The sequence below is a fragment of the Sander lucioperca genome, chromosome 10 (genome assembly GCF_008315115.2).
Source record: "Sander lucioperca isolate FBNREF2018 chromosome 10, SLUC_FBN_1.2, whole genome shotgun sequence".
Lineage (NCBI taxonomy): Eukaryota > Metazoa > Chordata > Actinopteri > Perciformes > Percidae > Sander > Sander lucioperca.
The window spans coordinates 33,043,388-33,071,120 of record NC_050182.1 but is presented as its reverse complement, the minus strand read 5'-3'; the positions used below and the strand labels follow the sequence as shown (position 1 = coordinate 33,071,120).

Below are 27,733 nucleotides of genomic sequence, written 5' to 3'. Positions count from 1 at the left end.
AACTTTAACTAAACAACACAGTTTGAAAATTGAGAGCAGTAATTATTTAATTCACTTGGGTCACCACTTTTAAGCAACGGTATAACCTGAGCAGATTTCCAAACACTAGGGATTGTAACAGAAGTAAGGGATAAGTTAAATATGTGAGCAAGCAGAGAGGCACTGGTACCGGATCAACAGCATGACCAGAAGAAGCTACAGTATGTTGACTGACAGCCTGTAATAAAGATGAGAGTGTACCATTTATTAACATTATACAAGAACAGCGACAACATGTTGGGGTCAATCAGACACCACTTATATAATATGTAAAACTCACTGATGGTTGTGTGTCGAGAAATTGCTCCTCTGTTTTCATATTTATTCCTGTCATTTGTTTTATCTGAATCTTATTAGAAATTATCTAATCTAATAATGCAGAATTGCCAAAAATTAAAACTCAAATTCAACTACAACCATCTCATATCAGGGTTTCAATGTCATTATTTTTAAGTACCATTGTGTATTAAGAAATGTAATAGTTTTTCCCTGTGCCAGTTTTCGTAATGCGAGATTTAGATATTTTATCAGCCTCTGAAATCTTCACATTGTTGAAATATGTCTAGATGCTCAGTTTCTGCAATGTACTGTTTCCCCTTGAATCCTTTTCATTGTCCAACATGCTTTTTCTTTTGTACAGCGCCTTGAAAAAGTACTGCAAAATTCTGCAGATGTAATAAGACCAGCCAAGGTCACTGGCCCTGTTAGGGGAAATCTCTGAGCCAAGTTAATGCATTCTGCAATCCTTTTATGAGTGTCCTGAAGACACATTTCCACAAGCAGAGGGTTTAAACCCTTTCCACAAGTGACCTCATCAAAACAACTGATTTTATTTTTGTAAGATTTTCTAAAAATGGCTCATCTTAAAAAGTGATGTGTTATTAGTTTGACGAGTCACATTCTCCAGACAGAGGTTGGCCTTTGTATCTTAGGAGGAATGAGGGAGAAGTCAAATGTGTCTCCTTCATTTGACTGAATAAGATGCTTCACACTGTCTCTTATAAATCTGTTCATCAGCGCCTGGGTAGTTCACCTGGTAGAGCGCGCGCCCATATACAGAGGTTTACTCCTCGACGTAGTGGCTACTGGTTCGACTCCATTCTGTGGCCCTTTGCTGCATGTCATTCCCCCTCTCTCTCCCCTTTCATGTCTTCAGCTGTCCTATAAATAAAGGCCTAAAATGCCCAAAAAATAATCTTTAAAAAAGGGAATTCTTCCAGCTGTCATTGTTACCTTTTTATATTAATAGAGGTCTCATATTCTGATCCCAGATCACCTCACTGAACCATAAGTACTTCAAGAACCATCTGGAGGACAGTTTGTCTCTTGGGCGACCCCTTTTGATCGAGGATGTAGGGGAGGAGTTGGACCCTGCACTCGACAACATCCTTGAAAAAAACTTCATCAAAACTGGCTCCACATACAAGGTAACATGGCAGAAATATCCATCCTAACACACGCATGTACCAGTTATTTTTTTTTTTTTTTACCTTGATTACAAGAATGAAATGGGCAGATGTGTTTTGTGTGCTGGTGGAAGGCATGATGGGACTTGGCCAGGGCTGCGGTCAAATTTGCTTAGGAAGGTTCCTAACGGAGTGAAATGACCCAGAAGTAGTTAAGTGGCTGCCATGATAAGAGCCGTTCGAATTGTCTAAGTGATAAGGAAAGGTGCTTCAATGCTTCATTTGTTACCTCCTTTAGCATAGTATACACAGGATCATCCTTTACGAAAGGACCACAAGTCCTTGCGGCAGCAAAATTTAATGTGACGCATCATCATTTCACCGTTCATAATCAGAAGATGCGCAGTAGCGCTGGCAGCCGTAATTCTGTATGCACCGTGCGTACATTATTTTTGGTGAGACATTTAAACACATCTAATAATAATGATAATGTACTTTATTATAACAGTTAATGTGAGAACTTTACTCTCGTCTCCATCGCGTAAAAAATTACAGCGAGCATGCATTTATACAACTGTGAATGAATGGATCGCTGAATCTAAAGTTACACAGCGCACCGGAAACTGGTTTATCTTTAGCCCAGAGCAGCGTCTGAAACAAGCTCACCTGTTTGCCCCTCATGGCTTATTTCTACATTTCTACACTATTTTGACCACGTGTGAAAGTAGGAATATTATGTGAGAATGCACAGATCAATTAAATCACCAACCCAGATAAGTTACTTTCACTCTCTCTACAGTCTATGTAGGCTATTGCTTTTTAAATGATGTATTGTAGTGATGTATGAGTGTTTTTTCTTAAGATTTACTGTAGTGATGAGAGAGGCTGCTTGTGCGCAGTAATGCCACTTTAGCTGATATTGTGGGACATTTAAACAGCAAAACCAAAAACTGTAGTTATAAACTTGACAGAGAAAACATAACTCAACTTTTAGCTTCTGAAATAATCAATTGAGTTACGCTGCTGACTGCTGTCCTTGTGCGTAAATGTGCACAGTATAGTGGACAGCTTCGCTGTGTTTACAGTTAAGAGAATATTGTCCTGATTAATAATGTATTTCTTTCACCCACCCGCAACCATCTAACCCTTATAACATATAATATGTAGCCTACAGTAGATTTGTACGTCTGTACGTTCTGCTTATCTTGCATACATTTAATTATTATTTCCATACAATCATCCTAATTGGGAGTCATGTGGATAAATATGATTGGGCAGGAGGGTGAGCGTGAGCAACCAATAATGATACACTTTATTTGCTGAACACCTTTCATACAAGAAACAACCTACAGCTCAGTGCTTTTTAATAATGAAATGACATGCAGTGAACGTTTCACATGAAATTACATAATTAATGCAGAATAAATAGGAAAATAAAATGGTGGTGAAGTAATATTTTCCACTGGGTTGTCCAGGTTTATTGAGCCAGCATGAAACAACACGGTGAAAACACACGGGGCAAAGTATCCAGTTGCCTTTCTGTAGTCCACCTTCAGAACAGTGTAGTTTCAACAGCTGACCCACCCATGTCAACAACATCCGCCGTTGCATGATTACGCAGCTGAGTGTTAAGGCTTGTATTTTCCTAATTCCTTTTGAATTCTCCTTCACACCTTTCCTTGACCTCATGGGGTTTACCATCGGCGTTAAGGAAAAGTGGTTAGGAAAGGACTTAGGAGGTAATTTCTTCCTGTGTTTTTAATCCCCAATGCAGAAACACGTTTTTTGACTGCATAGTAAACAAAAAAAATCTTCTCTTCTGCATCTGTCTCGTTAGTTTGGGGAGAAGTGTTACTAACAGTTAAGGTGCTCGCTCTCCAACATAACCAGGAGACTCAAGGATTTACTTTTGTCTCTAACATTGAGGTTGTAAAATATCATACATGTTACAGGCATTTCGTATTGCCAAATTAATAAAACTCAATAATTACCTGGACTGAGTTATTGCTGTAGAAATTATATTAATGGGATCAGTGGTATTAATGGAAAATGAAATTGGTGCCAGAGATTTAGTGATGAGATAGGTAGTTTTTCATGTTATGTAATTGAAGCATGCAGTTTGTTTCTGTGCTTTGTTCAAGTAGATGTGTTTTATTTTTTTAGCAGCTACATGTGAGATGAGAAGAACATTTGAATATCTGGGGAAACCAAATCAGGCTTTAAATATCCACACATCAGTTAGGTCATTTAATTAGCACAGTATTTTTGAATGAAATATTATATATAATAGACAAAAATAATCATCCTGAATTTAATATCTAATCACACTCAAACTGATGTCTACCATGTCAAGTCTAATGAATGCGTTCACAATAAGAGTGCAGCCCATTAAACCCAATAACACTATACTGTACGTCTATAGAGGGTCTCACTGGCTTCAAGAAACTACATTTCCTGTTGATGGGAAGTGAAATCCAATATTGTGCTAGATAGCTTTTGCTTTAGCTCTTTTCATTTGTGGCTGGACAGAGAAATGGACCACTCTCTGTCTCAGCATTCTAATTTCCTGTAATGTACTGTTGGAATTAGATATTTTTAATTTGGAAGATTGCAGAGCATGGTATGAATGGTTCTTTTTTCTCAGAATTTTATTAGCCAAAATGGCATCCCAGAAGCAAGCTTTGGATGTGAATGAGTATTACAGGAAATCTAGTATTGTACATGGCAAGGAAGCACTCTAAATTGGTCTCTCTGCCAATAAATTGTTTTGAACCTTCCAAAAAAAAGCATTTTTATTCCACACATACATAAAAAATTCTACAAAACTCAATTGAGAGGTCCGTCAAAATGCATTTTGCATGTGAACTTTTCTCATCCAGTTAAGCATGAACTTAAGTTATTGTACTGTACATTCACAACAGGGAGGTTGCGAGAAAGAGGTTAAAGTCTGCTTCTAGGCATTTCTCTCTCTCTCATTATCGCCTCTCAATCCTGACTCCGGCTGACTGTTATTGACTGGTTATTTAGAAGCTGACACTGCAGCTGCCTCCTTCTGTCTCACATATGCATCAAACAAACACACACAAATGCACTCACACACACATCAAACATACCATATAACTGCAGGAAAATATGCACACACACTCACACCATATGATGCTTGCAAGTAAGCATGTGTTACATGCAGACAACACATTCATCCAGAAGTCTCATGGCTATCTATTGAGAGGCCCAATTAGAGATATCTAAGCTCTCCCTCCCACCCTCTCCTGAAAAGCTTTCATTTTTATTAATATCCTGGTGTAAGGAGGAAGTGAAGGTGTCTGGGCCTGAGAGCTTCAGGGACAAACCAGCTGAGCTGATGGATAATTAGAAGTTATACTGCCACAAGTAATTTAATGCTGATCAGAGCAAACACAAGAGACACACATCCATGCACATGTACATTACTTTACACACTTACACAAACACATATGCACACAGAAAATGTTTCAGAGCAGCTGTATCTGCAAAGCATTTGTTTGCTGACACCAGGGTACACCTGCCCTTTGTCAGTATGGCCTACTCATACATTTTCAAAGACATTTGCTTAAATTAGTGACTATCGACAAATGTGTGATAAGCTATTGTCTTCCTGAGGTGGTTTAGGGTGGATTCAGCTGAATAATCTGTACATTGTTTCCCCACTGTACATGTGCTTTTGATACGTATGCATGTGTATAGGTATTTTGTAATGCTGACTTTGTGTTCTTTATCTTTTTGGCTTTTGGTCTCTCTGTCTTTTTTTTGCAGGTAAAAGTGGGTGACAAAGAAGTGGATGTGATGAAGGGCTTCAGGCTGTATGTGACCACCAAGCTGCCTAACCCGGCTTATACTCCTGAGATCAGTGCCCGCACCTCCATCATTGACTTCACCGTCACCATGAAAGGACTAGAGGACCAGCTGCTTGGCAGAGTTATCCTCACAGAAAAGCAGGTAGAGCCATTTACAGTCGCATATATATACAGTATATATATATATATATATATATATATATATATACATACATACATACATACATACATACATACATACATAAACTTAGCACAAAAAGTAAGGAAATTTGTGTTTGGTAGATTATTTCTCTGTGGTAACAATGCTTTTTGGCAATAAATCTTATACCGTTGGAAAGCCTGTTTAGTTCCCTTTCAAATGGTACCCCATTTGTAAGGAGCATGCATTTGTGGGATGAGCAGCAGCTCTGAGTATATGGGTTGTGCCCATGAAAAATTTGCCAGATCTTCTCTGCCAATGCCAAACAGCTTATCTGCCATTGACTCGTTTGGTGTTTGGTGGATTGGATGATTGAAGTTTGAAGAAACAAGACATATTGGCAATTTAACAATTTATTCATTTCACAAACAGGAGCCTCTGTAGCGTGTGAAAGAACCATACACAGCCACAACAGCCTGGCACCTCCTCCTCATGCTGGTCATCAGCCTGGTCACACAACGCTGTGGGATGGCATCCCATTCTTCAACCAGCATTTGTCGCAAGTCAATAGCAACAGCAAAATAACCTGTTTGGCAATGGCAGAGAAGATTTGGCAAATTTTTCATGGGCGCAACCCAGATACTCAGCGCTACTGCTCATCCCACAAATGCATGTGTATATATATATATATATATATATACACACACACACACATATATAGTATATTTCCACAGAAAGGATGTACCTCCTATGTGGCTCCCAACACCTCCCCCTACTGTGTACCTCATTTTCTCTCTCTAGCAATCACAAACTGTGTGACAATATAACTGGGGGGTTATTATCACCCTTTCAACGTACTTGTAGTACACGACAATCATTTATGCCCTTAGGGCAATTGTTAGGGCAGTGAGATACAGACAGTGTGAAGGAACAAAAAAAGATAGCATACAAATGCGGCAATACCAAAAATACACACACACACACACACACACACACACACACACACACACACACACATCTACATTTTCAGGGACTTGATCTAATGGAAATGCATTATAAATGCATCCAGTGCAGAGGACGCATTGATTGTGACTGTGAAAAGACTGGTGGGACTGTGGGAAGGTCCCGCTAGAAATGGCCGATCATGAAATGGATTTATGCTAGACAGGAAAGTGGCTTATTATCTGTGTACTAAATATGTATTTAATCATAATGGGAGCTGAAGCTACTATCTCAGCTGTAAAGGCTGCATCTCCACAGTTCATGCACCATTTACAAGCCCAACATCATTGTTCATTTATTTTCTTTTACTTCATGTCACTGCTCCTGTATGTTCAAAATACTCAATTTCCAGTAATACAGTATAAATAACCTCTAATTCAGAGGGTCCCCTCCAGAAACCATTCATTGGCTTTAAAGCCACCAAAGACAAAAATGAACACACATTATAAAAGATATGATGAGCTTTTTAGTCTTTTTCATTTTCAAGTCACAGTCAGTTGTCTTGACCATATGAATCTTTACAGTGTAACTATACTCAACAGTTAAAATCAAACACACAGTGTCAGAGAGGCGTATATTTCCCTTGAGTTTACTGTCGGTGACTGGGGTTTTGGTTCATGCTACTGGAAGATTACAGTTCCCCATTTCCTCTGTATTCAGTGGGTTCTAGCGCTGGATAACAAGATAAATCCTTTATGTACTTTACTTTCATCTTGTCCACTCTCAGGCTCAAAATCTCAACCTTAATCATGTCAACTTCAGGATCTCAACATTTTAAAAGGCATTTCATTTGCTGATCAAAATCATGCCCCACAGGGGGTAAACGCTTTTGATTTTAATGATCCCGTGGCCTTTCCTCTAGTACCATGCTACAGCTGTGAAACCCATATGTACGCGGGTGTATGTCATCTGTGTTTATATGACACCAGGAACTGGAGAAGGAGAGGACAGACCTCTTGGAAGATGTGACATCTAACAAGAGAAAGATGAAGGAACTAGAGGACAACCTCCTTTACCGACTGACCAGTACACAGGCAAGGAAATATTAAAACTCTGTTGTATCAGAAAACATTTGGAAGTGATCAACAACATTGCTTGCAACTAAATATGGATTGGGGCACGTGATAATCATCAGTGTGGATACTGTAGCAGTAGAAAGAAAAAATTCATACCGTTTTTGATAAAGCAGGTTGTTGGTCTTGGAGTTACATTAAAACGTTGGACTTGGTTTGTTCCAAGGAAATACAGTTACATAATGGAATATTGGAAAAACATACATATTCACATCTGTTACAGCCATGGATAATGTTTCCATTTTCATATATCTTCTGACTTACTCTTGCAAATATGTCTCTTTGTAGGGTTCACTGGTGGATGATGAGAGTCTGATTATTGTCCTTGGCAACACCAAGCGCACAGCTGAAGAGGTCAATCAGAAACTACAAATTGCTGCCGAGACCGAGATTCAGATCAATGCTGCCAGAGAGGAGTACCGACCTGGTAGGCCATGACAACTGGCTCAAAGACAGAATTTACACTTTTTGGGGGGTAATTTACTCTGGTTGGTTACAGTGTGTCAGCCAAGTTCAGGTTCAGTCACACAAAACTGATTAATTTTCAGTTTATATATCAGCTCATGCAATGGCAAAATGGACACTATCCAAAAGAACATTTGCTCACCACACACATTTCTTTGAAACAGTGTGAACAGAATTGACAATAAAAAGTCTGTGTCAATCTGTGCTACATATTCTGAAGTTAACAGACATTTTGAGCAACTTGATGATCAAGTTTGACCTTTCACAAACTATTTATTTATAATCTACATGCTAATATTTTAATGAAAGTGTGTGACTGCGTGTGACTTTTTATGAAAAAGATTTTAGTTATGAATAGATGCCGTGAAGTCAATAGACACCTCTTTCAAGAACTTGGTTACAGATGCAATTTTTGTGTTTGTGTGTGTTTTCAGTGGCCACCAGGGGCAGTATCCTGTACTTCCTGATAACAGAAATGAGTATGGTGAACGTCATGTATCAGACCTCACTGAGACAGTTCCTGGGACTTTTTGACCTTTCTCTGGCTAGGTAAGAATACTCCAGCATTTGCTCTCTGTAATAAATAGTTTTACTAAGTGGAGTTTAGCTATAGGCAGCAAGTGATCCTGTGCATACATGTCAGCCTTTTTCTTGCAAAGTTGGCCCGCAAATCTTTGCTCCTCATTGTGATTTGTAAATTCTTAGTGTGGGACTTGTTGGGGTTATTGGCAACAGAGTTGGTGCTGCTGGAGCACTTGGTGCACTTTCTAGGCAACTGAAACTGATTAGAATTCAGATGTCTGTGGTGCTATAGCAGCCTTTCCCAAAATATTGATTTCGAAAAAGGGCAAAACAATATTAAGTTTATTTCAGACAGCTCATACTGTATAATTCAAGTGTCTTAAAGCCATACAGTTCCAATCTGTGGCCTAAAACTTGCGTCATTATCTCTCCATGATCTGTCTACTAGTTCCACATTTACACACAGTAACAACAGCAAGAAAGAGATGCAGCTATGTGTTGTCAGAAATGAATACTTGGAGCACATGTGAACATCACAGTGACATTTGTGAATACAAAAGGACAAAATTGCACATTACCAAGATATGTTCTTTGTCTGTTTGCTCTAATATCTACCCATTATTTACAATACACTCCTCTTCAGTACACCTTTTTAACAAAACAGAAAAAGAAAAATTGTGTAATGTACTTCCTGACTAGAAAAGAAAGCTATCATTGATACAGGATTTATTTACTTGTTAATGACTATCTGTCTATCTAAGTTAAGAATACGACATTGTGATGTGGAGAAGGTAACTCTTGTCCTGGATCTTTGTAGCACAAGTGAAGCTACGTGGTTGAAAATCTAGGAGATAATGAGATGAATAGGGACTTTATTTGTGTCTTCGAATTCCAAACAATATATTGCAATTCGATATAACAATGGTCCAAAGACTAAGCTTAAAGCATCAAATCTCTTAGATACACAAATATTAGATAGTATTAGCTTCACAAAGGTAGCTTGTGTTGCAGCGCAATTGGATTTAATTGCTTCAAATATAAACTAAAGGGAATTATTTCAGCTTGTTATGTTCAGGTGGGAAGCTACATAGTCTATGTTGATACTACTAAACATGGATACTTTTAACTGTGATGTTTTGCTTTTGAAAATGCTTTTGCTGTTGATGCATAGTGCAAAGTGTTTGGAGTGCCTGAGGCAAACATCAAATACAGTGACAGCCCATTTTAATCCAGCTACCCATTGATTTGCCAGCTCGAATAATTTCTCATCAAACCATCATCACATCATACAACTAATTATGTCAACATTCCCAATATCCATAATGGCTAGAATAAACTTTCACATAAGTCACTGTTACCAAGCACCACAGACACCCTGAGCCTCAAGTCAATAAACATTAGGCATTAACCATTAGGTTAACCGGTCTGATCATTAGTATTAACCGCTCTGACCATGACAATATTCAAATTAAACTATGTGACATTATATCGGGAGCTCTAAGGGGCTAATAAGCTGCACATTTGATGAAACTTTATATGATATCTGCTATGAAATCCCGCTTAAACAGGTCCTCCAAAAGCCCTATCACCAGCAAACGCATCGCCAACATCATAGAGTTTATGACCTTTGAGGTGTGTAAGTACGCAGCAAGGGGCCTGTACGAGGAGCACAAGTTCCTCTTCACTTTGCTGTTGACGCTGAAGATTGACATGCAGAGCAACAGGGTGAAACATGAGGAGTTTCTCACACTCATTAAAGGTAAGATTAAAATGTGAACAATGTGCACGTGTTATTTTTAAGAGTTCTGTTTTCTCATTTAGGTAACACTAGTAATAATGGTACATGAATTATCACGAATTCATGCATGACTTCATGCATGAAAAATCATGAATTCATTCATGTAGTACTTCATGAACTATCAGTAATGTACACGGATTAATAGTATCTCATGCATGACTTAATGCAGGAACAATACGTTAATTGATCCATCGATTAAGGTATTTCAATCATCATGATTTCTGATTTATTAATGATGTTCATGTCTTCTTTAAAAAAACTGACCAGTCACAGCAGTGTACATATATTCTGAAGAAATGTAGTGTTGTAATCATGGTTAACTAAACATGACTTCATCATTACTTCATCATGTTTGTGGCCCTTCAAATAAAGTGCTAACCTGGTCCATCTTTAGTATTGATGAATACAATATGATTAATGTTGACATAAAATTAAATGTATTAAGAATTAAAGTGGGTTGGCAAAATAATACTGAGGTCACTACTTAGACCGCACATGCCATTTTGTAGTTGCTTTATTCACAACAACATAAGGCACTTAAACAGTAATGTCTAAGAACAATTCTCACCCAAGTAGGATATTTATGAATTTTACTTTTTACTAACTTCTAAGTGTCTGAAGACCAGAAATGTCTTGGCAATTTTTTTTTATTTGAGGGGTCACAAAGATGATTGCTTTATATGCCACCATTAATCATATCTTATGTATCAATGTTAAAGATGGACCAGGTCTGCACTTTATTTGAAGGGCCACAAACATGATGAAGTAATGAAGAAGTAATGTTTAGTTAATCATGATTACAATACTACAATTCAGTTTCTTTAGCCTGTCACTTTAACTACAGATTTACTTAAGAAGACATGAACATCATTAATAAATCAGAAATCATGATGATTGAAATACCTTAATTAATGCTTTTATTAACGTATTGTTCCTGCATTAGGTCATGCATGAGATAATAATAATCCTTGTACATTACTGATAGTTCATGTAGTAATACATGCATTAATTCATGCTTTTTCATGCATGAATTCATGATAATTTGTTAACCTTATTTACTTGTGCAGGTAAAAGCATGGATTGATTCTTAAGTTTGCTAGTTGGAGGCTTGCATGTGCAGGAAGCTCTAACGTTGGAAGCTTTATTGCATTCATAAAATATGCTGTCAGAAAGTCAAACCTAGAAAACAATATAAAAATGTGTGAAAATTATAATATGGATTTAACAGATTCTTGCATTACAAAGGAAATGTATTAAGCTAACTTCTGAAGTACTCATCGGTATTATTACAGTGTGTCCGATGTGGAAACACTCGTGAGATACTAATCAGCATGTAAAAATAACTGAAACTTTCAATGCTGTGATGCAGAGCTCAGCAATGTGTAGTGTCTGCTACACCAACATCTTGAAACCCAGTAATGTTTTTTGAAGCTAAACTCCCCAATTTTTGTTATCAAGCCAAATAGTTCCCTTAAATCCTAAAATTTTCCCCAATTGCAATTGTGTGAAGTGGTGAGCTGTGAAGAAATTTCAGAATTTTAGGAAGCTATCAGATGCTGAAACAAAATCAAGTACTCTTTATTTCAGTAGTATTTAGAGTTGGGGTGCTGTAAAGCCAGCAGTACTATTTGGAAAAGTAAAAGTTTCCAGGAAGAAAATGTTTCTTGGTCTCTGATTCTTTACCTGTTTCCTTCACCAGTCTGTTATGTCTCATCTTCTGAGACTGATTCGTTGTGTCAGTACCTACAATATGTGTTGGATATGATTTGAGCCAAAGAAAGACATACATTTATACACTGGCATACCAGATACCTGTCTCCACTGAGACTGCCTTCAACTCTCAACATACAGACAAAAGAAGCTACAAGTGTTTTTTGTAAAGCTATGATTCACCTCAAAACCGCCTCCAGGCCCTTAACATCAGACTGGAATTGCCATCTATTTTCTGTTCTCTTTTTTTATTCTTATTAATTATTTACTTTCCGTAGATATTATATTTTTTAAATCTCATCTCAAGGTTTACACACATTTCAAACATATTGGTATTGTAGCAGTTCACTGAATCAGAAATATGGAGTGATCCTCACCGCAGGGATAACAGCCAGCTATAGCAACTGGCAAGGCCAGAACAGACAGCCTGCTACATGCATGGAGTTCCACCATCTGTCAGCTCTGACCTGCTAAACATTGACTCACTATGACTTTTGTGTATATTTTTCAAGGTTGTGTTTTTGCGTTTGCATAAATTTAAACCATCAATTATTCTGTATTTTTGCATATATGCAATACATTATGGGTTCTCTTTGGGTCTGTGTGTGTGTGTGTGTGTGTGTGTGTGTGATCCAGGAGGTGCATCTCTGGACCTAAAGGCCTGCCCTCAGAAACCAGCTAAATGGATCCTTGACATGACCTGGCTCAACCTTGTAGAGCTGAGCAAACTGTGGCAGTTCTCTGATATACTGGATCAGGTACAACACATACACACACGCATGCACGCATGCAGGCATGCACGCACGCACGCACGCACGCACGCACGCACACACACACACACACACACACACACACACACACACACACACACACACACAAAAGGTGTATGATACCTTTCTTTAGCTGAGAGTTTTTACCCACAAGAACTTTTATCTATTAAGTGTGCAGATAACACTCATCTGTCATCTGTTCCTCACTACCACAGATTCAGCAGTGGTCTCTATGTGCTTAGGAAATATTTTTTCACAGCTCTGCTTTGCACTAGAGAGCATGTCAATATCAGTCTCATCATGTCTCGCTTCATCTCTCTCTTTTATACACACACACACACACACACACACACACACACACACACACCACGATGGACTGTCACCTGCGCACAAATACACACACACTAATGGGTGACTGACAGATTGGTGACTCCCATGGAGGTAAAAGCTCAGTGCTCTGTTAAATGAGCTTAGTTTGGAGAAACTTCCAGTCAATTTCCTTTGGCTGAGCATATGCGCACACAAACCAATGTGTATGTGTGTGCACCTTTGTATTCCTTCACATGCACAAATACACGTTTGTATGTGGATGAAGAACAGGGAGAGGTGGATTAACAGTTCTTTGTTTAATGAAATCGGTCTTCCCATAAGAACAAGGCGAGGACAGTATTATGATGTCAGTCCACCCAGAATAGACAGACAAAACCTGAGCCCTTTTGACTCTGTCTTCACACTACAAACAAAACTGTACTACACACATCACGCAGATGCACCTTATTTCACACATAAAACGCACAAACATCATATTCAAGCAACCATTTTAGCATTGTTGTTCAAGTTCATTTAGCTTAGACATTTGTGTGGGACACTCTCCTCTATCAACAACTACTGTTAATGTGCTCTTCACTGAAGCCCTTAAAGTGGAGCTGCTCAGTGGCTAATAGACAAAGACAATCAGCTCTCAGTTGTGAATGGTAAATGGACTGCGCTTTTCTACTCTTAGCTACCACTCAAAGCACTTTACACACTACAGGCACCATTCACCCCATTCACACACACATTCATACACTGGTGGCCGAGGCTGCCACACAAGGTGCCACCTGCTCATCAGATAAACATTCACGCACATTCACACACCGATGGAAAAGCCAACGGGAGCAATTTGGGGTTCAGTATCTTGCCCAGGCACACTTTCACATGTAGACTGCAGGGGCCAGGGATCGAACCGCCGAACTTACTATTAGTAGACGAGCACTCTAAAATGTGTTCCACTATATGAATGTAAAGCAGGTGATTGCTTCACATTCCCAAATAAATGCTCATTAAATAAGATGCACTCCATTTCATAATGACCCACAGAGCCATTTAACATCTTTATAATATAACTTTAACCTTAAGTAAAGTAGTTAGAATGTCCCCTAGAAATGGGATGATGATGTAAATTTATTTAAACTGTCAGCTTTCTACTACGACCTGGTTAACACAGCTTTATTTCTGTTGGAGAAACCTGATTTATTGTCCATGCATCTGGGTTTCTAACAAGGTTTTAAATGTGCTCATATTAATGAAAGAGACTAAAACAGGGGATGTATCGCTGTGACATCAGTGGATAATTGAAAGGAAATATGTACTTGTAGCAATTTGTCCTTAAATCCAAAATAACTACTAACTTACTAAAACAGTAGCCAAAATGAACATGTAAGGTTTCACAGCTGAACATTAGATTTGTAAAAATCCAAACAGATGCCGACACTAAGAAAAAAAAACATGTGTGCTTTTTCCCTATAAGGCCTGTCCTCTGTCCAAATGCGAAACACTTCAGGCTGTTAAGCTGCATCACAAATCACTAATACACGCCAGGGTTAAAAAAAGTTGGTTGAGGGTAAATCTGATTACTGACCAGCTGCATTTGAATAGCGGTTAGTTACCAGGTTATTGTGATCCATGCACTGTAAACGCCATCTCTGATTTCCTGCTTTAACTTAATTTCTCCCAGTAACCTGGTGTCCTGTGTGCATGTAAACACAGTGATTAGCAGGCTACGTGATGTCAGAGGATATATGCATATGTGGTGCTATCAAGCATTAATATCTGTTTTTGAAAGAACATGTTTACGTGGATTCAATGGAAGCTGCATTCAAGGACCTGTGGTTTGTTGTGAAATGATTAGGAGCATTTTCCATATTTAAGACATATACTGTATGTCAATGCATTTCCATAAAGGACATTGTCAATACGGTACTGTAGTTCTGGTTATGTGTTAAAGTTTTGTTGGTTTTGGCTTGAACTTAATGTTTTGCAGCCTGTATTTCCTTGTGTAAGTTTTGAAGGAGGGACAAAAATAGTTATAATCAGTATCCAAACATGCTGTACAGGTACAGAAAAGTGCAGACAGCCACATGTTCATCATTATCTGTAAGCACATTAAGACAATTTGTGGTGTGCATCTTGGAGAGTGCACAGTGAATTTCAATATTAAATAAAAATGTAAGATACTTTTGATCTTAGTTTTCATCTTTCTTTTTGCTAGTGATAGATTTAATTGTGGTGCTGTTTTTAACCATCAAGGTGTGTGTCTCTACATGCGTTTGCCTGTAGTATGTATTGATTTTCTTTCTGCATTTTTTCCTTCTGTCCAGATTTGATGTAGTGGGAAGCAGTTTCATTCAACATTACATTTCTTTCAGATAAGTCGTAACGAGAAACAGTGGAAGTCATGGTTTGACAAGGAGGCCCCAGAGGAGGAGGTGGTCCCAAACTCATACGATCAGGCTCTCGACTGTTTTCGACGCCTGCTCCTGATACGCTGCTGGTGTCCAGACAGGACCATCGCACAGGTAAGAAAAGACACGTCTGTGTGTGTGTGTGTGTGTGTGTGTGTGTGTGTGTGTGTGTGTGTGTGTGTGTGTGTGTGTGTGTGTGTGTGCGTGCGTGCGTGCGTGCGTGCGTGCGTGCGTGCGTGTGTGTGTGTAGTTGGTTACAGAATACAAGGATCTGGTGGCCTAAAAAATTCTCTCAGCTTAATCCTAATACATTTACTTTCACTTTTCATAGTGAACAGTAATTCCCACAGTTTTGAATTCACATCATGAATTTGCAACAGTAAGATGCAGTCATACTGTAGCTTAGGTTCAAATTAATAAATTACCATGAAACAAAAACAACAGAGTAGCCTAAAACGTTTGTGTTGAACTTTGCTTTTCTGCTAAACTCGTTTAAATGTTTTTATACATTCTTTTAAATCCTGTTTTATTGTATGACCTTTTTATTGTGAAGCAGATTGAGTCTGCCTCCTGTATAAAATATAAAATAATTGCCTTGCCTAAAGCAGTATATTCTTAATCAATTGAAGGGTCAAGACAGGGAAATAGATGCTGGTTTACTTGTATTAATTAGACTGGGGTCAGTAAAGCGTAAGAGTCTAAAAATATCTTAATCTACAGTAACATCTCCCTTGGCAAAGTCTCTCCTTGAAGGGACAAGTGGAATACATTTAGTGTAACAGCTCTCTCTCTGCTCACTGAGCCTGCATATCTACAATGGCTAATGGACATTCACTTCTTACTGATGGGTAGTTTTTTGGTCCACTGCAAACGAGCCTGGAGTGGAATTTATTTAGTTGCACTCACAAACAGTCCAGCAGTCATCCTTGTTTGACCTCCAGCAGCAACCTTTACTGTTTACTAAAAAGAGCAAGCCAGTAAAAAAAATCCTTTGAACTAGTCACTCAGTTCTCAGCCTTCCAGAAAGTAAATGTATTCCAATGTTTAGTGTTAATATGTCTTCTTTGCCTTGTTACTTTCCCTTTCTCCTCTAGGCCCGAAAATACATAATGGACGCAATGGGGGAGAAGTACACTGAAGGGGTGATTCTTGACTTGGAGAAGACGTGGGAGGAATCAGACCCAAGAACACCTCTCATCTGCTTCCTGTCAATGGGCTCAGATCCAACCGACTCCATCATTGCGCTGGGGAAGAGGCTAAAGATTGAGACCCGATATGTCTCCATGGGACAAGGACAAGAAGTCCATGCCCGCAAGCTTCTACAGCAGACCATGGCTAATGTGAGTCAGTGGTGTGAGCTTTACTGCTATTTTGCATCACTCAATGTAGCAGTAGAACAGTTGTTTCTGACTAGACAGCAAGGTGCTCTGTCTCTGAAAAATGTGTTTCTTAAATGTATTTAAGCTCTTTGATCCCTTACAGACAGACCATCCTTTTCAGAGTTAGTTCAAAAAGACCTTTATATATATATATATATATATATATATATATATTTATCTCGACTACATCATCACTTTGCAGTCCTTGATATAGATGATAACCATTACTCTCATTATTTGTCCTCAGGGTGGCTGGGCCTTACTCCAGAACTGCCACCTGGGTCTGGACTTCATGGATGAGCTAATGGACACGGTGACAGAGACAGACTTTGTCCATGACAGCTTCCGTCTTTGGATGACCACAGAGGTCCACAGACACTTCCCCATCACCCTTCTGCAGATGTCAATCAAGTTCACCAACGAACCACCACAGGGCCTCAAGGCGGGGCTTAAGAGGACCTATGGAGGTGGGGCCAGTTTGGTTCAGTTTAGTTCAGCTTAAAGTAAAACATAATTAATCAGAGGTCCAGAATTCTTAAAGTCCCCATATTATGAAAAAATCACTTTTTCTGGGATTTGGGGTGTTATTTTGTGTCCATGCAATGACAATCCAATCCATGCTGTTTTGAGTGAGATACGGGTTTCTGAATGTGTCCTGCCTTCATTCTACATAACTAGCCGAAATGAGGGGGCTAACCGTTAGCATGCTAGCTCGTTCTCAATGGCAAAACACTGCTACAACACACACAAATTCACCCTAATCTACAAAATAAATTGTATAGAACTACTTACATGTCCCTGTTCTGCAGGTATTACACGCAAAGTTGGAAGTGCGCCCTCGTTTAGAAGAAGTCTCACGGCTAATCCTGCCTTGTACAGGCCAAAGTTGGAGAAACAGCTAACTAGCTCATGTAATCCTTAGCTAGCTACTGCGCATGTGCGACTGCCAACAAAGACGTTACAGAACTTGAGATGTCTCACTCTGTAGCTAAAACAGAGACCTGACACAGGGTGAAAAGAGGTGCTGCAGCAATGTGCATTACAACAAATATGGTGTTTTTTGAAAATTAAACCATGTAAACCTATTCTGATACAATCTCAAATTACAATTATGAACCTGAAAATGAGCATAATATGGCCACTTTAATCTATTATTTTGCTGAGCAAGGTGAGAGTGTTGAGGCTGTATTAAGAATATAGATGCACACGTCCTGCCCTGAATCAATACAGTGGTCCAGCCTGAACATTTTGTTAGGCATAAATATGGTGGAAATAAAGTAAAATGTCAACATATTGATCCTTAGTTTATCATTACAGGGGGATCAGACGTGTCTGTCTGTGTGAGCGAGATAGAGGAAGTAACACAATAATGAGAATTTAGAAGAGGGTGTCTTATTATTCTTGATGTGTACATGTGTAAACAACTAATTTGTGGATGCGCACACATACACACACTCCTTATGACCTTCAATAAGTCACATATCAATTAAATACATTTTTTATGCTGCTGCTGCTTAATTCATGTATTTTACACCCGAGTACCAAAAGTCTGTAAAGTTTGTGATTTTTTTAAACAAGCTGAAACACGTGGTTTGTGTTTTTATTTAAAGAGGGTAAAAGGACAACTTGCATTATGCTAAGATAAAAGTGTGCCTACAATATATATACAGTAAGTCATATATGGAGTTTTGGAAATTGCTCCATCTTAAAATGTTTAAACCAATTTGATAAAAGTGATTCACTCAGCAAATATGTAAATCAGAGATCTTCAACAGGGGGTCCGGGACCGCTAGGGGGTCCTCAGAGTTACTGCAGGGGGGCCCGCCAAATTATGGTATAATGTATAATAATTTGCATAATGTTGTGTCAAAAATGTAAATGTCAACATGAATCCAACATCCAATCCAACATATGTATCCATAACATTAAAACATGATTTATAAAATCATGCCAACAATTAATATTTTATAAGCTTAGTATTCTATGTACTAAAATGGTATATAAGAAGGCTTTATGCCACCCACACATTATTGTAGGCCCAGTTTAATATGCAACTTCATTTTATACAATATCTGTAGTAGGGGGCCCATGATCCGTCTCTCTCAGTTAAGAGGTCCTTGCCTTAAAAAACGTTGAAGACCCCTGATGTAAATAACGTGTTCCTTCAGACTAAACATCAGTTTAAAGTTATTTTTCAGAGGAATATGCACCCATTTTTGTTCCTAATGTATTGATGCCTTCCAAGTCTGCTATAGTAGAAGTACTGTAACAAACTTTCCATAGCTGGAAGGCTTTGGATTGTAGATCCAAATGTTGACCTCAAAAGCTGATAGAACCACAATCATTATGTATTGCTTTCACTCTCCTGTTGAAGAGGGCTGCTCATGTGTTCATCCATATATCCCTCACCAGGTATAAACCAGGACCTTCTGGATGTCAGTAACATGGTGCAGTGGAAGCCAATGCTGTATGGAGTGGCATTTCTCCACAGCACAGTACAGGAGAGGAGGAAGTATGGGCCTCTGGGATGGAACATCCCCTATGAGTTCAACCAGGCCGACTTCAACGCCACAGTCCAGTTTGTTCAAAACCACCTTGATGACATGGATATAAAAAAGGTAGGAGATGACTCTTCTCTAGTGCTAAGCAAACTACAATGTACACCTCTATATGAACAAACACATATTTAACAGCTACCAACAACAGTAAGATTCAGTACAAATAGTTTTGAGTGCAAACTTTCAGAGCAATTATGGTTTAAAATGCTGTGTATTTGAGAAGTGAAGTGTCACATCCAACTTTCATGAACATGCAAAACAGAAATAATAACCACACTGTTAAAGCTGTGCATAACATGAGAGAGTACAGTCTACCTTCTCCATGGTATTTCCAGTCTCCTCACAATACACTGCACAAATCAAATTACACATTTATCAACTCTTTTTGCCTCTTCAACAACTGTAACCATTTCACGAATTGTATTTGCCGTCATCTTATATTCACTTTTTCATACCTCTTCAGGGTGTTTCATGGACCACAGTGCGGTACATGATCGGAGAGATTCAATATGGTGGCCGTGTGACTGATGACTATGACAAGCGCCTCCTCAACACCTTTGCCAAGGTGTGGTTCAGTGAGGACATGTTTGGCCCTGCCTTCTACTTCTACAGAGGCTACAGCATCCCGAAATGCTCCAGTGTTGACCAGTATCTGACATACATTCAGGTGAGGCACACTGAGATGGAGAATGGTTAACTTTTCACACTTTACCACTGTATCTGGCTTCTACAAATAATAGAAAAAAACTTAAAGCCATCTGTATGACTGGACACGTTGCTGTAAAATGTCACTGTCAGTTTCTGATAAGGGACACTGTCTTGAAGATTTCATGTATGTTTGCACATTCGTACCCTATCTTTCTACCTTTTTGTTAAAAATTCTGCATGTGTCGTGTTGCCGTTTGAGTTTTTTTCTATGCTGTCAGCTTTTAGTGATATCATAAACAGTGAAAAGAGCAACATTGAAGACAGGACGCTGACACACTGCACTCTTGTCACATCTAGATACAGGCTGCCATGTGGGATGTTTAGATCAAATGCAAGCATGCTCATTTAATTACAGATTATGTATGATTTATTTATGTGCTTGTGTGCTTAACGTGTGTGTGTGTGTGTGTGTGTGCGCGTGTGTGCGCGCTCGCTGTGTGTGCGCTGTGTGTGTGCACTGTGTGTGTATGTCTGGGGGCAGTTCCTAGGCTAGTTTCATTAAAGCTAGTTTCATTATGATGGATGTTCAGGGCTGCCAGGCTCAGCAAGCTTATTCCTCTGCATGACCTCTGAAATAACAAACACAGCCTTTGGAGAACACACACACTCACACGTGTAAATGCACACAGGCACAACATTCAAACACAAACTTAGGGTGTACACACGTTTTGAGTGTATCTGTATAGACAAAATACACAACAGAACACAGGTTGTGTGTGTGTGTCCACACTTTTGACAGACAGGAACTAAGCTAAAATTCCTTGAGAGAAAATAAATGACCACAGCGAGGGACAAAGGCTTTTCTTTACAGCACCCAGTAAATCTCTCTTCATCACCTCCCATTGTTCTCTGTGTATTAGCCAGACTCTCTTCTGATGTGTGACTATATTTGATTGCACAGTGTGATTGATGTTTGAAAGATAGACTAGCCAATGACGACATACATCAAGAAACAAAACGGTGTTTGTGAAAACGTGCTAACATGCACAGATGATACTCTTGCTGTGGGCTAATTGCAGTTTCACGCCATTACAGCATTCTTGAAAGAGAGGCAAAGAGAGGTTTCCCTAAAATAAAACAAAGCTTACAAAATATTGGATCTATCTTTGGTTTTGAGTGGCTTTGTTTACATGACATTGTTGCTCATAATGAAGGTTTGTGCAGCCATTACAAAGTACAAAGTTTGTTTGCAGTTTTAAGGAATCATTAGTCACACTGCAGTATCAGATGGTCCATTTTCCTGTCGTCATTGAGAGAGACATTACTGCAAGATGTCTTTAAACCAATTAAAGCAACCCTGCCTTTGCTTTGACATCAGCTCACTTCTTGAGTCACTTTTAAAATTCAAATATCCTAAAGAAACGTTGGCCCTGGTTTTAATCCAAAGACCTAGATTTGACCCCAATTAAAATGTCCTCAGTGACAGCTGTAAAACCCTTATTAGGTCATTAGTATAAATAAACCATATTGGTGACCCAGTTTGCTTTTTTTTTTTTCTTTTTTTTTTTGTTTCTTCTGTGGATTTCTTAAGCGACCTGACCTTGTCAAGAAATAATCAACTCTGATATACTTCCACATTGTTAAATTATGTATCCCATGAGACCCGCTGGGAAATTGGTATTAACTGCTACAGAGTCACTGAACTTCTTTCCTCAGTGTCAAGTTATTAATGATCATTTAAGTGTTTGTTAACAGTAAAATAACTATTAACTAAAGTTTAATTAACTATCAATTTTTCAATATTTACCATTTACTGTATTAGTGGTGGTTATTATAAAGTGTTACCGGTGCGGTAAGTTCATCACAGGCTTAGCAGTGACCAAAACTGCAGTGCAGAGGGAATTCTTTTTTTTTGAAACCGAGTTAAAAAAGAGGTAACCAACCCTCAATAAGATACCTGTGTTCTCAATAAGAACAAGAAAAAAGCAGCACATAAATATCTATTCCTCGAGACTGTTTCACCCATAAGCTCTGCCAGCCTGTTTCAGTGGAAATTGATAAGCTGCTCCATGGGGGCACTAAGGTAGCCTCACAGCACTTGTGAGAGTAAAGAGAATGCATCTCGGCTATTTCTTTCTGAAAATATTTTCACTAATGCTCTGAGAGCTGATGTGACCTCTAGTTCAATAACAGTTGTGGTCTCTCTTTTACAGTGCCTGCCAGCATATGACACTCCAGAGGTGTTCGGCCTCCACCCGAACGCAGACATAACCTACCAGAGTAAGCTGGCCAAGGACGTACTGGACACCATCCTCAGTATTCAGCCTAAAGATAGCTCATCAGGCAGAGGGGAAACCAGAGAGGCTGTGGTGTCCAGGCTGGCTGACGACATGCTGGAGAAACTGCCTCCTGACTATGTACCTTTTGAAGTAAGCCTGTGTGAATGTACCGATGTGTGTGTGTGTGTGTGCATGAGTGCACCATGAACAGCCTGTGGTGAGTATTTGAGGTGACTGAAGCAACATGTTCCCCCATTCACATTGGTGTGTTACAGTCAGAGAGGTGGGATGTGTGTTGGTGGGGTGATGGAAGGTTGTGTTTGAGACAGTGAGAGACAGAGAGAAAAGAAGACTAGAAATAGCTGAATTTTGCACGCTTTGTTTTATTTGGGGTTTTCTCTCCTTTTGTCAATTAAGAGAAAATGAGACAAGACTGACTTTTCAAAGGTGAGGTGCAAAGCTCGTCATGGAAAACCTGTCACTGCATGCCACACCGCGTCTCAACCACTTTCACTTCTATCTATCTGCCGGCTGTCTCTCTGTTTAAAGCCCCAACTAAATTATTTTAAAATGCCAAAACGAATGGAGAGAAATACAGAAATGTAAACATAAAAATAAGACAAATATATCATGGTATGCATTTTAAAAGAAACAACAATTAATTAATATAATCCATCGTTCCTGTTCTTTTCCGTTCCTTACAAATGTGGTGACTATAGAAACCTCACATCCTTTGCTCAGTTTGCACCTGAAGCATGTGAACAGTTTGTATTATGCAGATAAGGAGAAAAGCTTATGCAACATTTAACTTTTATTTTAAGAAGCTTGTTTGTAGAGTGGGGGTAAACAGAATATTAGTGATTTCAGGTACATTTCCAGCTTGTGAGCATTGTGAGTTTTGTTTGTATCGATATAGCAAAGCCTGTGTGTGATCATGCATTTTCACTCCATGCATTATACAACCTTAAGGAGATTCATTTAAGTTCCATCTTCTTTTTTAAGGGGCTATATGTAACTTTCAGTTTGTGTTGATTCTAGCAGCCGCTTTGGACAAATGTGGTAGTGTTTTTACCACACCTGCTGTCGTACAGGTCTTTTCTTTACGGTGCTGTATTGCCCACTGTATTACAGAGTTAGCACTGAATGTTTTGCTCTGACAGAAAATCATTCATTACAATAAAAGAATAAGTTACAGATGCATCATTGCATTTCAAGTGTTGCATACGGTAACTTAGCCTACTTTGGATGTATCGTGAGCTAAACCGGGTTATCACTGTCACTGTGTCACGAGCCATAGCATTAAGAGATTGCTGTAGCAACCACCGTAATAATAACTTAGATTTATATAGCGCATTTCATGAAACGCTTTACACAAGTAACGTTACAGTGGGACAAGGGGAAAAAAAAATAGTAAGCCAACACAAAAACGGAGTAAAAGGGATAAAACGTCTGCACTAAATGGAAGGTCCTATGCCATGCTGCTTTTTGGATGCTTTTATATAGGCCTTAGTGGTCCCCTAATACTGTATCTGAAGTCTCTTTCCTGAAATTCAGCCTTGGTGCAGAATTACAGCCACTAGAGCCAGTCCCACAATGAGCTTTCTTTAGGATGTGCCATTTCTGTGTCTGTAGCTTTAAATGCTATTGAGGAGGAGAGGGGGGGGGCAAGGTGGAGGGTGGGGGTGTGGCCTTGACCAACTGCCACTTTGCTTGTTTGCAAGCCATGATGTCTCTCTCTTTCTCATGGGCGGTCAAAGCAGAGAAAGGGGAGGTAACCTTTCTCCTTATGACGTCATAAAGGGAAGATTCCAGATCGGCCCATCTGAGCTTTCATTTCTCAAAGGCAGAGCAGGATACCCAGGGCTCGGTTTACACCTATCGCCATTTCTAGCCACTGGGGGACCATAGGCAGGCTGGGGGAACTCACATTAATGTTAAAAAACCTCATAAAGTGAAATTTTCATGCCATGGGACCTTTAATGTCGGCTACTGACGTACAACCACATCACGCATTGTAAAGTTATTTTATGAATGAAATAGACATATTACATACCTGAGGCCTTGCCTTTTGTCTTTCACTTTCCTTTTTAGCTATTAGTTCTTCGTTTAATTTTCCTTCTTTTCTGTGGTGGTCCTGCCCCAGTATTAGCGATAACTACAGCAGATAACTTAAGTAAAATAACATTAAAATACAATTAGGCCTATATAAAGAAATCTCCTGTTTCCTATTACCCGGCTCAAAAGGCTGGATACGCTAACACAGGCTTTCTGGTGTTACAAAGAAATCTGTGACCCATCAGAATGTGTTACTGTAGCGCCGTCTACCTGCCGCAAATCATTCTGTGATTGCGCGGGAAAAATCAAACCTGGGCAGAGGCCTTACTAAATAACTATATAAAAATGGCGTTCTTTTCACTGTTAGACTCGTTTGCTGTTACAGGTCATTTAAGATCATTGTATGACAAATGACAGAGCTTCATAAAAATGAAGCCAAAAATTAAATGAAGTTACATATAGTCACTTTAATTTAAACGTAACCAGGTGAGAGAGCGCCTCCAGAAGATGGGTCCTTTCCAGCCAATGAACATCTTCCTGCGTCAGGAGATCGATCGAATGCAGAGGGTGATAGTTCTGGTCCGAAACACCCTGACAGACCTCAAGTTGGCTATCGATGGGACCATCATCATGAGCGAGAATCTGCGGGACGCCCTGGATTGCATGTACGATGCGCGCATTCCTTCCCGCTGGAAAAAGGTTTGAGAGAATTGCCTTGAATGATACATTTACTTATTTACATTACTGTGCAAGTACAACGTATAATTTCTCTGTTATTGTAGTCCTAAAGTAAATCAAAGCTTTCCTTGTTTCTGAGAACATTAGATTTGTACCTCATCATCATTACTCAACCTCTACTTTCAATTCAATTCAATTTTTATTTACTTTCTCTTTAGCCCACACTGATGCTCCTTACCTTTTATTTGTACCTGTTTTAGTTGTATTTTATTTTAAAACTCTATCTACAGCACACAAATCAATTTCATTGATTAATGAAAGTGACTCTTGCTTCAATATTAATATTGAGAGGAAAGCAAGAGAAAACGAAAGTATGACTTAGCATGACTTTTCCCGTATCTTATATAGGAATAATTCAGTTGGCATTCAAGTTGTGCTCTCACAAACATTACCTCATTAGAATAATTTAAACTGAATGGCTTCCCGGCTTGAATTCAGATTTTTTTCTGCCTGCAGTACTATCTGCTTTTGGCCCATTTGTCTCAACTTGACTGTGTTTTGTTGTTTTTTAATTCTATTGTTGACCACGTGGTGATTCACAATCCATTTCATGTCTCCCTGTTGTCTTCTCCTCTGATCCGTCTGGATGACAGTTTTCTGTGTTTCATTGTAATGTTTTGATTCATTTGTCTTTGTTTTTCAGGCATCATGGGCCTCCAGCACCCTGGGGTTCTGGTTCACAGAGTTACTTGAGCGGAACCGGCAGTTCCAGGCTTGGATCTTTGAAGGGCGGCCCAACTGCTTCTGGATGACAGGCTTGTTCAACCCGCAGGGCTTCCTGACAGCCATGAGACAGGTACACACACGGCATCATGGCTACCTAATCTACTTAGCCACCGCTGGGGAGGAGAACAGATGGCACACTGAGGGAGAAGCAGTCACACGGCCACATTCTCACTCACTCACTCACTCACTCACTCACTCACACACACACGCGCACACACACACACACACACACACACACACACACACACACACACACACACACACCTTTGTTTTCTAATAAATTTATATTAATATGGGGGGAAGTGAATATTACAGAGGGATGTAATCTGAATGTTTAACCCTACTTAATCCAGATTTAGTCATGCCCCTGTTGTTCATTTATCTATATTATTATTCTACATTGTTTTAAAATCCAGAAATGTATCTAGATTAGGCTTTATGAATAATTGACTTGACTAGATTTCTATTTAACTTTTTTTTAGTGAGCGATAATATGCATTTTAGAGCATGCACGCTGTAGTTAACAATCCAATCCAATCCACTTTATTTATATAGCACAATTTAAACAAACAACAAGGTTACCAAAGTGCTTTACAAAGATAATAAATGTAAATAATATAACATCAACAATGACAGCGACAGCGAAGACCACAGCAGCTCTCATGGTGAATCAAAAGCCTCATGGTGAATCAAAAGCCTCATGGTGAATCAAAAGCCAGGGAATAGAAATATGTTTTTAAACGAGATTTAAAGGTGTGGAGGGTGGGCGCAGCTTTAATGTGCGGTGGTAAATCATTCCACAATTTGGGAGCAACTGCTGAAAAAGAGCAGTCGCCTTTGGTCTTCAGCCGATCCCCAGATCCCTGATCCCCAGACCTCAATGACCTTGACGAGGTGTGAATGTGCAGGAGCTCAGAAATGTACTGAGGTGCCAACCCATTTAGCGACTTAAAGACAAACATTAAAATCTTAAAATGTATTCTAAAATATACAGGGAGTCAGAGGAGTGAGGACAAAATGGGTGTAATGTGTTTGTGTTTCCGGGTTCCTGTTAGCAGACGAGCAGCTGCATTTTGGATTAACTGTAGGCGTGAAAGGGAAGTTTGGTTCACACCAATGTAAAGTGCATTACAGTAGTCCAAACGGGTCGAAATAAAAGCATGAATCACTTGTTCAAAAATTTTAAAAGATAGAACAGGTTTAATTTTGGCTAAAAGCCTCAATTGATAAAAACTAGATTTAACCACCATGTTTATCTGCTTGTCAAGCTTAAAATCACTGTCAATTTTAATTCCTAAATTGGTAACTACTGGCTTCACATATTGCTGCAGGGAACCAAGGTTTACGGGAGTGGAGTCACAAACCCGGCTGGGTCCAAACACAATGATCTCAGTTTTGTCTTCGTTTAAATTTAAAAAGTTAAAAGACATCCAGGTTTTAATATCCTTGAGACATTCAAGTAAAGGAGTCAGGGAACCATTTGCATCTCTTCTCAGTGTTAAGTAGATTTGCGAGTCATCCGCATAAAGATGGTAGGAAATACCATGTTTTTTAAAAATATTTCCAAGAGGGAGAAGGTACAAAGAGAACAGTAGTGGTCCAAGAACTGAGCCTTGAGGGACTCCACAGAGAAGGGGAGCGATAGATGATGTAGAGTCACCAAGTTTTACAGAAAAAAATCGGTCAGATAAATACGATCTGAACCACTGCAGGGCAGTATCATGGATGCCTACACAGTCCTCAAGGCGAGAGATAAGAATGGCGTGATCTATTGTGTCGAAAGCAGCAGTAAGGTCTAAAAGCACAAGAATAGCTGAGTCCCCGCGGTCTGCAGTTAATAAAAGATCATTAAAAACTCTTAAAAGTGCAG

At 39.2% G+C, this 27,733-nt stretch overlaps 1 protein-coding gene across 3 annotated transcripts in view; it reads left to right on the top strand.

Annotated features, from left to right (window-relative positions):
* dnah5 (dynein, axonemal, heavy chain 5) overlaps positions 1 to 27,733 on the top strand; it is a 116,349-nt gene that overhangs the window by 82,700 nt on the left and 5,916 nt on the right. For all 3 annotated transcript variants that reach the window (XM_031298634.2, XM_031298635.2, XM_031298636.2), the window contains 15 exons: positions 1,311 to 1,466; positions 5,238 to 5,420; positions 7,349 to 7,453; positions 7,781 to 7,919; positions 8,392 to 8,506; positions 10,048 to 10,238; positions 12,624 to 12,745; positions 15,445 to 15,594; positions 16,575 to 16,820; positions 17,107 to 17,326; positions 19,272 to 19,477; positions 19,881 to 20,084; positions 22,279 to 22,494; positions 24,886 to 25,098; positions 25,781 to 25,933. In XM_031298634.2, coding sequence (XP_031154494.1) covers positions 1,311 to 1,466; positions 5,238 to 5,420; positions 7,349 to 7,453; positions 7,781 to 7,919; positions 8,392 to 8,506; positions 10,048 to 10,238; positions 12,624 to 12,745; positions 15,445 to 15,594; positions 16,575 to 16,820; positions 17,107 to 17,326; positions 19,272 to 19,477; positions 19,881 to 20,084; positions 22,279 to 22,494; positions 24,886 to 25,098; positions 25,781 to 25,933 — 2,619 coding nt within the window. The remainder of the gene's footprint in view (positions 1 to 1,310; positions 1,467 to 5,237; positions 5,421 to 7,348; positions 7,454 to 7,780; positions 7,920 to 8,391; positions 8,507 to 10,047; positions 10,239 to 12,623; positions 12,746 to 15,444; positions 15,595 to 16,574; positions 16,821 to 17,106; positions 17,327 to 19,271; positions 19,478 to 19,880; positions 20,085 to 22,278; positions 22,495 to 24,885; positions 25,099 to 25,780; positions 25,934 to 27,733) is intronic.